Source organism: Ailuropoda melanoleuca, chromosome 9, assembly GCF_002007445.2.
Source record: "Ailuropoda melanoleuca isolate Jingjing chromosome 9, ASM200744v2, whole genome shotgun sequence".
Classification (NCBI taxonomy): domain Eukaryota; kingdom Metazoa; phylum Chordata; class Mammalia; order Carnivora; family Ursidae; genus Ailuropoda; species Ailuropoda melanoleuca.
The window spans coordinates 62,533,073-62,548,794 of NC_048226.1; the positions used below are offsets into that span (position 1 = coordinate 62,533,073).

General features: G+C 42.7%; 1 protein-coding gene across 2 annotated transcripts; it reads left to right on the forward strand.

The window, feature by feature from the left end:
* Positions 1 to 1,349: 1,349 nt before the first annotated feature.
* On the forward strand, positions 1,350 to 10,050 carry PDP1 (pyruvate dehyrogenase phosphatase catalytic subunit 1). Of its 2 annotated transcripts, XM_034668306.1 has the most exons (3): positions 1,350 to 1,598; positions 2,060 to 2,094; positions 5,930 to 10,050. In XM_034668306.1, exons 2-3 carry the CDS (start codon positions 2,064 to 2,066, stop codon positions 7,585 to 7,587), a joined length of 1,689 nt encoding a protein of 562 aa, XP_034524197.1. In that variant the 5' UTR covers positions 1,350 to 1,598; positions 2,060 to 2,063; the 3' UTR covers positions 7,588 to 10,050. The 2 variants fall into 2 exon arrangements, with proteins under 2 accessions (XP_034524197.1, XP_034524198.1); XM_034668307.1 differs by lacking the exon at positions 2,060 to 2,094 and having other exon boundaries at positions 1,354 to 1,598.
* The last annotated feature ends 5,672 nt before the right edge of the window (positions 10,051 to 15,722 follow it).

Here is a 15,722-nt window from a genome sequence, read left to right on the forward strand (position 1 = left end):
ATTATGGGAAGCTCATTTGAGAAGTAAAAAGAAAGGGGCTAGTGAGGCAGATGGACCATCTAAACAGGGATGAAGGCCACTTAGCGCAGCTACAAGAGTTCTGTGGGCAGCTTGGAGCTGAACAAAAAGCTCTCTTCTAATTTATTTAGAGAATAGAGGAGGCAGCTGATAACATTCGGGAACTATGAAGAACCTGTTCTTGGCAACTGTTTTGTGTATATAAAGTTTTTTTTCTTTATTACATACAAATCAGATAATGCAAGATTAATAAAAATAAAACTTCACAATACTATTAACATGACAGTTTTTATATCCAGCTCACATCATTTTATGAACTTTGTTAGCTAGTAAGCAGATATGCTTAATAAATCAAAGAAAACTTTAACACTAACCAGGATAAGTGCAATGTTCAACTTGCTGTCATCTTCAAGGAAGCTTTTAGAAGCCACTATCAATGACGCAGTTCCCATAAAGAGGGGATATGTGGGGATGGAGGAAAATGAAGACGCCCTCAGGATGTCTTCTGCTTAATCACAGAACGCCAATGCCACCCCAAGCCTAACCTCACGTCACAGAAACAGTCTGATGGAGCAGAAATGACTTGGATGATGGTCCTCTGACTCCAAGTCCAGTACTTTCCCACTTGTATAGGTTGCATTCTCCGTTATAGGGGTAACCAGAGGAAACGAGGCAATACTGACTTCAAAGCCCTTCAGAGCACACACCCACTCTTACGGGAAAATAATTCCCTGCCCACATCTACTTCTTGCTGCTGTTTAGACCGGCTTCCTTTCCCTAGGTGTCCAGAAAACGACAGAAAACATTATCTGAGTTAATGTTTCTAAAATCTGCAAGTGAATGGGGCAACAGATGCTTTGGGATAGTCGTGCCTTTTATTCTAGGGCAAAAGGCTGGGAATTCCGTTCCCTTGCTGGGCTGAGACCTGTCCCCGCAGCCTATCCTACGAAGCCTGGGCCCACCAGGAAGGCGCAGGGAGGCTCAACCGCCTGGCCACTTGGCACATGGCCGGTCCCCCGCCAAGGTGCCAGGGATTCGCGGAAGCTCGGCCGAGACCCCAGCTTGTGGGGATGCTGGGCGGGCCCCAAAGCTTCTTTCCTACCCTGCCAGTCGCCAGCCGTTTCAACGCCGCCCCGCCTAGCCGGTCGCAGATCCCTAGCGCCACGAAGCCCCACCTTCCACCCTGCTACCGGGCGCCGTCACGTGAGGCGGGCCCGTGCAACCAATGAGCGGCTCGCTCGGAATGGAAGGGATTGTCTGACCCCCACGACGTCACAAAGCTGGCTCGGAGCGATCTGCTCTTCCGCCCCCCTCGCCGCCTCGGGCAGGGCCAGCTCTCCTCCTCTCCGCCCACTCGCCTTTGCGCAGCCAATCCGGAGGCGGGAAGTGCTCTGGCCCGGACGTTCGGGCGGGGCAGGGTGGAGGCCCGGCGGGGCAGGGAGTGGGCCAGCTGGGGGCCTGGGGCCGCACTCCGGGGAGTTAAGCGGGGCGGCCTGGAAGGAGTGCGGGGTGGTGTCGCCGCTGCTGCTGCCGCGGCCGCCTCCTCGTCGGGAAGAAGCGGCTCCTCCCCTGCGTGCCCGGTTCGTATTCCCTGCTCCCGGCCCCGAGCCGCCGGGTCCGGAATCCTCCGCTCCCCGCCCAAAGTTGTGAGGAGGTTGCCCGGCGCGCGTGGGGAGCGGCGACCGCGGNGCCGGTGGGCTCCGCGCCCGAGCTGGATGGAGGGGCTGGTCCAGGAGCAAACCTCTGCTCGCTTCTGGCTCCCCGCCGCCTCGGGCTGCGTCCCTGCCTCTCCTGCAGGGTGGGTTAGTTTGTTTGGTTTCCTTCTTCTCCCCACCCCTTTCTCCCTGCTCCGTCCTTCCCCCCCCCTCCCAGCCCCATTCCCGGGGCTGGAGCGAGAGCTCGCCCCTCCTCCGTGCCCGCCTCCCCCGCCGCCGCCTCCTCTAATGAGCATCTCTGCCTTGCTTTCAATGGGCCGGTGCTGCTGTCGCTGCTGCTGTCCGCGCGGGTTGTGGATGTTGTCGGCTCCGTGTTGTGATGACAGGAGAATGTGTGTGTGTCCCGGGCCCAGACGAATTGGTAGGTATTCACTTAACTACCTGCGTTGGGTACCCAGGAAGGATGGTGACTGATTTTGTGTGTGAATGGTTTTAGGTGGGTCGCCGTGGAATTACGGGGTGAGGTAGATAGAAAAAGGGGACAAAGGGGTCCTGGACCCGGATAGCTTTGATACCTTAGTGAGTGCAATTTTAGGTAGGGACAAAGGAAACTAATCAAACAAGTGCTGGCTTGGGGCTTCGGGTCTTCTGAAGGAAACCGGTTTCTTCATTCTTGTAGAGAGGATGGGAGCTGTGAAATGGCTAGGCATTTCCAGAAAATGCTGAGAAACTGAAAAGTCTTTATACAGAATGTTTAATGCAATTGGATTACATAAACTGAGGTTCTGACACATTTAATGACTAGTATAGCCCCCCCCCCCCGTTTTACACCAAAAGCTTTGAAAGCTAAAGAGCTCCGGAGTCAGTGCAGTATTAACAGCATTTTCTAATTAATATGGTCCGCGAGTGTATTGAATGAAGGTGGAATCGTTTCTTGGCACAGGCTCTGCCCAGCACATCACTAAGAATGGATGGGTCTCTCTCCTGTTTCGGATTGCAGTGCATCTTTGCTTATTAGTCATTAGCAAAATGGGCCAAGTTTGCCCAGGACTGAGATGCTGCATGTAAGGTGGCTGAGTCTGGATCACGGGATGGGGACTTCTCAGTGAAATTGTGGTCAGAAATCACTTGAAAATATGACACTGCTGCAGTTTACCAGCACTGTACCTTGTTGCTGTTCTTAATTGTCTAATCAAGGCTTTCTACTTCATTAATTTAGCGAGTTTGTCCACAAAAGTTTCGTGGGGTTTTGTTGTTGTGAAGATACTCAGAGTTTTTGAATGCTCACTAATGGTTTAAAGAAGCATTTGAAAGTACTCTGACTTCTAAGGATATCTGATCTGATGGAGAGAATATATCATGTGTACTGGTGGTGATAGAACACTTATTAATCACAGAGCAGGGTTTTCATGAACTCCATTTTCTCTAAGAATTTGTCTTTTGAAGGCATGTTGGGAGTTGGGGAATTGGGATACAGTCTCAGTCCATATGCTAAGCTCCTGAATAACTGAAAGATACAGTTGATAAATTCCACTCTGCTTTTTTTTTTAATCTTGAGAACTTTTGTCTTAAAGGAAAAATGTATTACCTGAGTATTTGAGTGCTTGCTGTTTGAATTTATGTATTATTCAGAGCATCTGCTGCATGAATCAGTTCTTTTGCCACAATATTTCATTCATTTTGCAGTCAACTACAAAAGCAGAAAAATTTTCAAAACAAAGTATTTAAGGAAAGTGCAGTTTTCTTGGACTTGTTATTCCTTGATTAGACATCATCTAACCAAAAGCTGTTACGCATCTACCAACCTCCCCCTTGCAAACACATACACACATACCCGCACACACAAAGTAGTACTTTGATTCAGTTTACATTCCATGCAGAAACAAACATTTCTTCTTCCTGGAAAAGTCTTAAATTTTAAAATAGTATAAATGCAAACTTGTCTAAAGTTATAGAGAAAATTTCTCTTAAGATGGGCATCTGTTTATATTTTTAATAATAGAAAATCTTTATACAAAGCATGAAATGAGTTAATATGCTTTCCGCATGCAAATCTAACAAGAGATATGGTTTATGTCTGGAAGCCAATGTCATGTGGCCCAACATTTGAGCCCATCTCCTGGCTCAATCATGTACCCCTAACCTTTGGATGACTTTCAGGTATTCAGTTTGAAGTGCGGTTATTTGAGTGGTTAGTCTTGATAGATTCCTGTTCTTCTGGAATTTCTATTTTTCATTACTGCATTTCAGAATGCTTATTTAGTTATTGATCTTATTTCCAAAGTTCTCATCATTACCTTCTGTTGCCTGTGCTTATCTTCAGTTTTTTAAACAAATCCCTTCCTCAGTAGTACATTTAAAATAGTGGTACTTTCTATCACTTGCAAAAGAGGTTCTATATGCCTGGCTTATGCAGTACTTATTACGGAAGCAAACAAGGATCAGTTATTATTCAGTGTTTGATTTTCTCTGCTCTCCCACATCCCACTTTCACTTCTCCAATTACTTGTCCAAGGAGGGTACCTGAAAGTAATGTAACTTATAGCTAGCAATTTCTGTGATATTTGTACATTTTTTTCCTGTAATGGGGTCATACTTAAGAAAGAATTGCTGATATTAAGACTCAAATGGTTTTATGTATTCTTTTTTGTTTACTGAATGTGTTTCCTTACTTAAAGTATTTCTGGGGCGCCTGGGTGGCTCATTCAGTTAGCTGTCCGACTCTTGATCTCAGCTCAGGGCTTGGTCTCAGGGTCCTGAGTTCAAGCCCCGTGTTAATTTCTTTCTAAAAAAGAAATTAATAAAGTGTTTCTAAAGTCTATTTCGTTATAGGCCAGATGAATTTTTTGAAGCAATACTTCAAAAATTCAAGGGAAATATATGTTAGTGAGAAGGAAGAGAGGTTTTTTTTTTTTCTTGCATGAATTATCTGGATTAATGATACACCTTCATAAAATTTTCTAGATAAATGTTTGGCAAAATATTTTCGGTGTCATATAGTATTACAATTTTTGTTCTTGATTAATAATGTGTACCTTTTTTTTATACAAACCTTAAACTGTTACTTAACTATTGCTTTGCGAAGGCAAATGGATACTTTTTTTTTAAATGTAAGAGAAAATATTTTTCTAGGGATTGAATTCTACTTGGGATCCATAATGGATGAAAATAGTATTTCTATAGCTTTCCCTTATGACTGATTAGTAGGGGAAAATGCTAGCAAGTAAATTAAATACCAGAACTGAAAGCATTTACATTACTGACAAAGTCTTAGAGCTACTAGTATACTTAAACTTTTTTTTATCACAGAGGGTACAGTAAATTAAATAATGAAAAAATGAAACCAGCATCTGATTTCAAAGCCTGACTTCAGCTAACTCTTATAAAAGCATAGAATCCCAGAAGAGGCCTTTGGTAGCATCTGCTTCTGTGTGTTCACTTAACAACCTAGGGAAGTGAGGCCCAAAGAGGTAAGCTGACATTTCTAGGATTATTTGGCAGGTTGGTGGCAGACCTCTGTTCCTAAGCTCACCAAAGTGGCGCAGTGGTCTGGAGAGGTGTTGTTTGCAAGACCGTCTTCTGGGGTCCGGGAAGGGAAAAGTGGAGTTCCTAGTTTTATTCATTTTGGACGATCTTTTCTATATATGTTACAATGAACATTATATTGACACAGTGTGGTATATGTATATAACTTACAAAACAATTCATGACTGTATACACATATATATACATATACGTTAGGGATGCATTCTAATACCTTTTTGGTGATAACCATGTGTAATCGAATGTTAACAATTGACCACAAGCCCAGACATACGATTTTCATTAATGGGAGGAGTCCCTGTGCAGTCTGTGAGATCTAGGGCCTTCTTAAGGATAGAGAGGGAGGAGGGTGATTGGCCAGGTAGACTGCCGCTGCATAGTGTTATATAATCTTCATCTCCTCGGCTTTACCCAGCCAGATCTGTTGTACGTTCTGTACAGTCGAGTCTGCGCTGCACAAAGAAATATGAGGAAAAGAGAAAAGTAAAGCAAGGCTACATACAGTCCTGGCTTCATGAGTGACTGAGAGTTGTGCTTAGCAGAATATGCCCTGTAGAAATAGTTCACGGTAGGCATATAAAACATAGCGCTTCCGAGCACAGGGCTTAGCATGTAGATTCACCTGCTAAACATTTGTTACAAAAGCGAGGCTAGATGCGGTGATGTGAAATGTAACTCCTCCCTTTGTGTGTGTCTGTGTAATTGCTGTCTAGGAATCCCCGTCAGAAGTTCCAGCCTGCCGCTCTTCTCTGATGCCATGCCAGCCCCGACTCAACTGTTTTTCCCTCTGATCCGGAACTGTGAGCTGAGCAGAATCTACGGCACCGCGTGTTACTGCCACCACAGACATCTGTGCTGCTCGTCGCCGTACCTTGCGCAGAGTCGCCTGAGGTACGCGCCGCACCCGGCGTACGCTACCTTCTGCCGGCCGAAGGAGAGCTGGTGGCAGTACACCCAGGGACGGAGATACGCTTCCACGCCGCAGAAATTTTACCTCACCCCGCCACAGGTCAACAGCATCCTGAAAGCTAATGAATACAGTTTCAAAGTGCCAGAATTCGATGGCAAAAACGTCAGTTCTGTCCTTGGATTTGACAGCAATCAGCTGCCTGCAAATGCGCCCATCGAGGACCGGAGAAGCGCAGCCACCTGCTTGCAGACCAGAGGGATGCTTCTGGGGGTTTTTGACGGCCATGCGGGCTGCGCTTGTTCCCAGGCAGTCAGTGAGAGACTCTTTTATTATATTGCCGTGTCTCTGTTACCCCATGAGACTTTGCTAGAGATTGAAAACGCAGTAGAGAGTGGCCGGGCACTGCTGCCCATTCTCCAGTGGCACAAGCACCCCAATGATTACTTCAGTAAGGAAGCATCCAAATTGTATTTCAACAGCTTGAGGACTTACTGGCAAGAACTTATAGACCTCAACACCGGGGAGTCGACTGATATCGATGTCAAGGAGGCTTTAATTAATGCTTTCAAGAGGCTTGACAATGACATCTCTTTGGAGGCTCAAGTTGGTGACCCCAATTCTTTCCTCAACTACCTGGTGCTCCGAGTGGCATTTTCTGGGGCCACCGCTTGTGTGGCCCACGTAGATGGTGTTGACCTTCATGTGGCCAATACTGGCGATAGCAGAGCCATGCTGGGTGTGCAGGAAGAGGATGGCTCTTGGTCAGCAGTCACTCTCTCTAATGACCACAATGCTCAGAATGAAAGAGAACTGGAACGGCTGAAATTGGAACACCCAAAGAATGAGGCCAAGAGTGTGGTGAAACAGGATCGGCTTCTTGGCTTGCTGATGCCGTTTAGGGCTTTTGGAGACGTAAAGTTCAAATGGAGCATTGACCTTCAAAAGAGGGTGATAGAATCAGGCCCAGACCAGTTGAACGACAATGAATATACCAAGTTTATCCCTCCTAATTATTACACGCCTCCTTATCTCACTGCTGAGCCAGAGGTAACTTACCACCGATTAAGGCCACAGGATAAGTTTCTAGTGTTGGCTACTGATGGGCTCTGGGAGACGATGCATAGACAGGATGTGGTTAGGATTGTGGGCGAGTACCTGACGGGCATGCATCACCAACAGCCAATAGCTGTTGGCGGCTACAAGGTGACTCTAGGACAGATGCATGGCCTTTTAACAGAGAGGAGAGCCAAGATGTCCTCAGTATTCGAGGACCAGAATGCAGCAACGCATCTCATTCGTCATGCAGTGGGCAACAACGAGTTTGGGACCGTTGATCACGAGCGCCTCTCCAAAATGCTTAGTCTTCCTGAGGAGCTGGCTCGGATGTACAGAGACGACATTACAATCATTGTGGTTCAGTTCAATTCTCATGTGGTAGGGGCATATCAAAACCAAGAATAGTGAGTACATCTTTCCCTGGCAGTTCCCAAATGAAAGAGATTTCAAGGGCAGATAGATTTGTAAAAGATACTAAGATAATAAACATTTCCAGTGGGTCATTCTCAGCATTTACCCATTTGATACTCCAGCTGGTCAGATACTCCCAATTGGCTTTGCAGCAGGGTGGCAGGGTCACAAGAGTCTCCTTCTGCCTAGCTCGGACCTCACAGCACCTGCACGCGTGGCAAGTCAGTTCCTTTTGCGAATGTCTTGTGACATTGGCTTCTTTTATCAATCTGAGAAAATCAAGATGCCCTGGCAAGTAAGATCTTGACTAGGCCTAAAGCCAGGATCTTGCTGGGCGTATTCTCTTAGTAAAAGGGAAGAAACATTACTGTTCACACCTGCAGACCCTTGTCGTCACTAAGATTCCAGTGTACATGAGAATGTTTATTTACTGCATGATTTCCTAGATATACAATCTATGCATCATTCGTATAAATTTATTTTAGCCTGAAGTGGTTTTCAAATCCAGTACTTTCAGCCATAAATGACTGAGAACCAAGCAATCTGAATTTGTAGGTGTTTGTGATTATTTGACTGGAATGCTTCTTAAATGGAAAAACAAACTCTACTCCCTTCCCCACCCCTGGTGACCTAACGTAATCAAGATAGTTTCTGTTCTGCCACATACCTGAAGACGACAATGTTTTTGGTTTCGTCCACTCTTACATTGATGTTAAAGAAAAAAAGAGTTTTTTTAGTTTTTAGTAATGAAATGATTTCATTTCATTTCGTTTGAAATAAGATGCAGAATAAAAAGAAGAGACTGTTCCATCCTTGTCCTCTGTAACCACCAGCACAGTCATGCTTATCTCTTAACGCCCAGCGGCTTGGCATGCTGCGTGCAGTGGGTAGACTGCTGCCAGGAAATCATACTGTCCATTCAGTAGTGATAAGAATGTTCCCCACCTTTGGAATTTCAAGGCTGACTTATATAAAATAAGTTGAAATATCAAATTGGGGAGGAAGGTTTAATTCTACTTCTGGGTGTTGAGGCCAGGGAGGGAGTTTTTGTTTTTCCCCCACATAAACATAGGCCAGTTGAAATATTTGGTTTAAAAATGACTAAATGCTTTAAGCATATTATAGCTTATAAATAGAAATCTTAAGATATATACACAAGAAGTTTTAAAAGGTAACTGTTGTGCATGCCTGATGCTTAATAGATCCCTTAGTAGCATCAAGTGTTGTTTGCAGCAGTCTCTGTGATTACATGCAGTCCCTTCTAATGCTGTATCAAAGTAAATGAAAATAAATATATTCAAATTGGCTTTTTGGGAGCTTATTTGATATGCATCAAATGTCATTTGTCCTGTGTTTAATGGTGATCTTGTACAGCTGTGCATATATTTTCATCACTTATTCTAGCATCACTGTTAAAAGAATGGCTATGACTATGTTTGATATTCACATAGATTTTAAAACAACACATGATTGGCTTTCCCTTGTACAATTCGTTGAGGGGTTTTAGGAGTCCTTCCAATTTCTGTAGAATATGAACTAGCTGTTCAAGGACTTCCTCTGGACTGTGGACACTAAAGTGATGTGGAACTGATGGTAAAACTTGTTCCGGTGGAAAAACAGACTCAGGCACATTGTAGCTCAGAGCAGCATATCATGTTTGTTTTCCGAGTTTTGTTGTTGTTTTTTTTTCTTTCCCCCACTTTTCCCCTTAATTCAGCTTGGAACTTTTCTTCCAGGCAGCATTTTGGAAGGGGGAAGGCTGTACTATATATTTATTTCTAAATGTTTTGACAGATGTCATCTTTTAATTGAAATATGTGTAGACTGCTGTATCAATTAAAACCCGTTTTCAGGCTACTATTTTAATTTCTTTTGAATACTGCCACTGAAGAGTTCCATATTATTATATACTTAATAGTCTCGTCTCTTTTTAGTACAGTATATATAAATTCGATTTCCAGTGGTCACAATCAAAATAGTAATTATTCTTGCACAAGAAACTTGATCTGCAGTCCAAAAGCTGGTCTACTCTCTAGGAATGAAAACGCAGTGTGGAGTTGACATTGTGGAAATAAAAATAATTGGATCTTAGAAACTTGAATGTACTATCATCTAAAAGCAGTTGTGATTTTACTGTAATTGGTTGTCACTGTGATGTGATATGTAGAATTAAAGTGAAGAACATATGTAAACTTTCATTGTATTTAACCTTTCTTAAACTTCTTTTTATTATGGAAACTTTCTAATGTGTATCAACCTCTGTATTTATATTTAATCAGTGGCTCATGATATTTATAATACGCCCTTAACTAAGTGGAATGGTGGTATGTTTCACCGTACTTGGTAAAAAACCTGTGTCTTTTAAAAGATGTATCTGTACGAAGACATGTGAAAAGTTTATAGTATTGGTCACAGAAATGCCCACAGTGAATTAAAGCTTCATATCTGCTTTCTGAATGGCCTGTGTTGGTTTTTAATAATAGTAAGATTTATTAGATGCTTTCTGCAACAGTAGATTATACTTAACTTTAGAATCCAGTGGATAATTAGTACTTTAAAAAAAAAAACCCACATATAATTTACATTCAATAAAATGCACAGATTTTAAATGTATAGTTTGGGATTTGGTGACTGCAACCCCAATAAAGATACACAACTTTTGTATTACAGAAAATTCCCTCATGCCCCGTTCCAGTTCATCCTTATACAACTAACTATTTTGACTTCTACCACCGTAGGTTAGTGTTGCGTATTCTAAGAAATTCACATAAATAATATGTACTCTCTTGTTCAGTTTTTTGAGACTCATTTATGTTTTTAGCGTATTCATAGTCTGTTACCAAGTAACACTCTATCATATGAATATATCACAATTTATCCATTGTTGATGGATGTTATCAGCACCCCTGTCCTCTTCTAAAGCCAGCCATTAGATGAGCAGTTGTCAGGAGTACTTTTGTTGAAGTGTGGCCGTAACTTTGCAAATAAAATTACAGGTGAGTTTTATGTTCCGTACCTCAAAGGCAGGACTTTTTAAAGAAATGCCCTTTTAAAAAGTGATGACAATCTTTCATGGTGAAAATTTGCAGGGATTAAGGAGTGGTCATTTGCTCCTGTACCTCTCCCACTGAGAATTTTGTTGAGTTAATTAAGTTCATTAAGTGGTTGGGCTAATGACTATTCTGTAAGAAAAAGGCAAATTATGCCTTGGTCTTTGATGGTCTTGGTTTATCAGTCAAAGCACCCGCCTGCGGGTTGTTAGCTTTGTCCTTGGGTATAGTGAGAGTGTGGAGGTAATTCTATTACCCCTGGTCAGTAGTTCACATACCTTTTTCATAAGCAATAACTTCAAAAGCTTAGTCCTAGACAAGCTGGGTAAATGAAGACATCTTAATGGCATCTGAATTGAGTTGTTGCAGTAGGAAGATCTTTTCCTTTGTTCTTTTCAGACTTGACTTTGAGAGCCAAGCTTAGTTCTACTAAATCCTCTCTGCCCAGTTCTTATGACAAAATGTATAACTTAGATTGAATCCCAGCAGTATATAGCATTGTATTCTAAAGAGCTCTTAAGTAACAAGTCTTCTAAGTGAATATATTAAGAATGATAAAATTCATGTATTTCAGGTGCCATTAATGATTATCCAATACACATATTTTAAGGACCCACACAATTTAGGCTTGATTATTTAGCAATATTGAGGTTCATAAAATGTGCACATACCTGGTTTTACATTGTTCTAATAATTTTTGAACTTTATCTTCTTCATCCTTCAGGATTTTCAGTTTTCTAAGGGGAGGGCCCATGGGTTTTGTTTCTCTTTTTGAGCCCACACAATATGAATATAAAGTGGATGTTAAGCATTCACTTTATTTTGCATAAATGATACGCCATCAAAACACCAACCTGGGTGAACTTTAAGTTGAAGTTCTGTCCTTCATTCATCAGAAGTTAAGTTCTCAGTCCAGATGCAGAGAAATAATTTATTCCTGTAGCTATAGTTTCATTTGATAGTTAATATTCAATGATTCCGAAAACCTTACCCAGTTTCCTGTTGCAAAGAATTCCTATTTAAAAGAAAGTGCCAAATTACCAATGGGCCCCTTCACAAGTTTAGCCCTCCAGGGGAGATGACTTCCTGTATCAAAGGGGAGAGATATCAAAGACTCAATTGTCAAATGAGTCATTTGGACCCAAAAAGCTAATTTAGATCCCCCAGTAAAACTCGGTTAAATGTTCCCCAGCCAACCCTTGATCCCTGGTGCTCCATATGCCATGTGCAACAGAATGGGAGAAGCGTTCCTGGGAGAGCCCACCAAGAACCGTAGCCGCTGTTTGAAAGTATTGGACACCTAGCCTCAGAAGGACTATTTCCTCTTGGTTCATCTTTACCACCCCATAGGGTTTCCCATCTAAGACCTTGCCCTAAGGCTCACACTTCTCTGCTTTTCTAAGCCATCCTTAATTCACTGACTGGCCAGCTGCACACACTCGACCAAACTGTACACCCGAATATTACTACAATGCAAAGAGTTTTAGTGATCACATTCAGCCTTTCAGAAACCTCAAACCTTGGGCACTGAGCAAAAACAAGCAGCCGGGAAGAGTCAACTGAAGATTGTATCTCTCCTGCGATGATTACTCAGTTTGTCTCCTTGAAGGACAGGAACCGTGATTGGCTGGCAGTGTTGTCTAGGAGGCCAGCCTTCTGGCAGGAAGGCTCGAGAAGAATGGGAAATCTGACAAGAGACCTGAGAGGAGGGAGAAAAAAGGGAGAGAAGGAAGAGAATGGTGTCAGCAATCTCAGTAGTGATTAGAGGCTGTCATGGGGGCAGGGAGCATCAGATCCTCTGACACCTCGGACCAGTGACAGGGATGAAAGCAAAGCAGAGGAAAGGCAGCAGTGAGCTTAACAGTAGTGAGCTAAAGATTTTAAACATTTTTGAGCCTTTATGAAATCATGTATTTTATGCTAGGACAGCAGCCATTGGAATGCAAAACAGTTTCCATTAGCATGGCCATTTTGTCTCAGCTCATTAGATAAGATGGAAAAAGAAAAGTCTTTGAAACGGACCGGACCGTATGCAAAGGGATCTGCGGTGCCTAGCTGGACAGTTTTCTCAAAAGGACTTTGCTTAGTGATATTTTTTCTTGCTCCGAATCTGGGCACAGGTTAGACAGCCTATTTAGCCTGATGAAAACAGACTGGATCATTGAGTCCTGGTGTCAGGAGAAATAGAGCTGCGAGACTGAGCAGACCAGAGAGCGCGCATTACTAGAGCACGCATGTGCTCCTGTCAGATGCCTGTGGCTCTTGCTTAGAGGGGCTAAGATGGCATCAGGTCTAACCAGAAAGCGCACTCACCTCGCAGCCAGAGCAGTACTAACAGTAACCACAACTACTGTTTCTTGAGCACTTACTATGCGCCAGGTCCTGTGGAAAGTACGCTACATACATTTTCTCATTTAATTCTTGTGTTGGCTAGTCTGTTTGGCCCCTTAACCTCTTCTCTAAGCCATCATGCTGCCGGGTCTCTCCATAGAACCAGAATGATCTCTTCGGGATTGAGCAGACCTGAGGACTAGCGGGTGGCCGTAAGTAAGTGACCCTTCGAGAAGCAGAGGCAAAGATCCTCAGAAAAAGCAAAGATTGATGTAGTCCAGCAGTCAGTTTAGCACATAAAGAATGGAGCCACCCATAGGTGGATGGGGTGTGCCAAGTGAGGGCAGAGACAAAACTGTAGTTTAATAGGTTAGAACCAGATGTGTCTCTCCCTTAGCGGGGCATTCCAGTATCCAGGTATGCAGTTTCTCAGTTCTTCAGTTTATTTGTTGAAATATTTGTTAAAATCTATTATAGTGTAGGCGCTAAGGGTAGGTGTTGAGGGTTAAAAGTAGAGTCTGCCTTCAAGGAGCTCACCTTTTGCTTGGAAAGTTGCATGTGTAAAAAAAATAATTACCCTTGAGTAAGAATGGTTCAGAAATGGAAACAAATAAAAGTTCCAACAATAATTCAGAAAAGAGAGTAATTAACTCTGTCCTGGTGTGCCAAAGGCATAAGGCCCTGGGGACTCAAGGAAATTTCATTAAAAGGGACAATGCTTGAGCAGAGATTTGAAAGGTGAAAAGTTTCCTAGGCAGAAAAGGACCTGGAATGACATTCCTGGAAGAAGGAGAGCATGTGTCAAGGCACAGAAACATGGAAACATACTGTGTGTTTGAAGATCTCTGAGGACCTTTAGTATGTCTAGAACATTCAGTGTGAGCGAGGACCGTGGTCGGAGATGAGGTAGAAAGATAGGAACTGCAGAAAAAAGCTGTAAGTAAATACACAGTGACTGCAGCACCCTTGCCGCCAGTATATGTTTAAAGACAGAACTAGTTGAGAAGGCAAATACTGGCTGAGACAATCGGGATGCAAGAGTTGCTGGGAGCAGGAGTAAGAGGTAGTACAAAACAAGGTCAGCCAGAGCCAGGCCAGGCTGAAATCTGGCTTCTAGTCGCTTAGAGGTGGGAGACTTGACTAATTCTAAATCAGGTAAGATAGGTGGTTAAACAAGAGAACATCTGTGTAATTTACATACTGCCATTAGTCATTCAGTGTCTACAGTGACATTTAGTAACCTGTTATGTAAACTTAGTATGTTTAGCTCAAACAATCATATTTTCATTCCTCTCAATCCCTTGGGCATCATAATGCAGGATCACCGAACTCAGGTTTGGGACAACTTGACAACTGAACTTGGGTGACCTAAATAGCCACTCTTCAAAGTCTCAGACCATTATATGTGGATGGCATCGCCAGCCACCAGTTTGTTCAGTCCCATCAAGTAAGTGTTTCTTGGCCATCTTCATTGTTTAGAATACTTGCAGTATTTGGTAACCAGCCTCTAAGGTGGCTCCCAATGATCCCTGCCTCCTTGTATTTACACCCTGTATTATCTGCTCCCAGCTTTGGTTGGTGTGACCAATAGAACACAGCAGGTGTGATGGGATGTCCCTCCTGAAATTGCATTATAAAAGGCACCACAGCTTCTGTCTTGGTCATTCTCACTCTTTCTTTTGGATTACTCACTCTGCAAGAAGCCATGATAAGAGCAGCCTTATAGAGAGGCCCCTGTGGAAAGGTACTGAGACCTCTTGCCAACAGTCATATGTTTGAACTTGGGAGCAGATCTCTTTTCTTTTTTAAAAAAACTTATTTTTATTTAAATTCAATTAACATATAGTGTATTATTGGTTTCAGAGGTAGAGGTCAGTGATTCATCAGTCTTATATAACACCCAGTACTCATTATATCATGTGCCCTCCTTAATGTCCATCACCCAGTTACTGCATCCCCCACCCCCTCCCCATAGCAGCTCTCAGTTGGTTTCCTATGATTATGAGTCTCTTATGGTTTGTCTCCCTTTCTGATTTCTTCTTGTTTTATTTTTTTCTCTCTTCCCCTATGATCCTCTGTTTTGTTTCTTAAATTCCATGTATCAGCGAGATCATGTGATAATTGTCTTTCTTTGATTGACTTATTTCCTTTAGCTTAATACCCTCTAGTTCCATCCACGTCGTTGCAAACGGCAAGATGTCATTTTTGATGGCTGAGTAGTATTCCATTGTATATATATATGCCACATCTTCTTTATCCATTCAACTGTCGATGGACATCTAAGCTCTTTCCATAGTTTGGCTATTGTGGACATTGCTGCTATAAACATTGGCAGATCTCGCAGCCCCAGTCAAGTCTCCAAAGGCTGCAACCCTGGCTAACAGCATGACTACAAGCTCATGAGAGGCCCTGGGCTAGTAGAATGACTGTTCTCAAATTCTTAACCCTCAGAAACTGTGAGAAATAACTGTTCATTGTTTTAGACACTAAGATTTGAAGTAATTTGATATGCTCTTGAGAATCGTACATTTGGTTACACAGACATTGCTCATTCAACTCTCCTGAAAAGGTGATATCTCTAACTTGAATATTATCTGGTAAACAAGGTGTGCAACGACCAAAGAAGTCATGTGTTTAAAAGTCTCTTGGGCTAAAAAAAAACCCCAAAAAACCCAGAATGAAAAAGGGAGATACATCTATATGCAGTCTTATGGAAAGATTTCTGAGATATAATGAGTGAAAAAATTG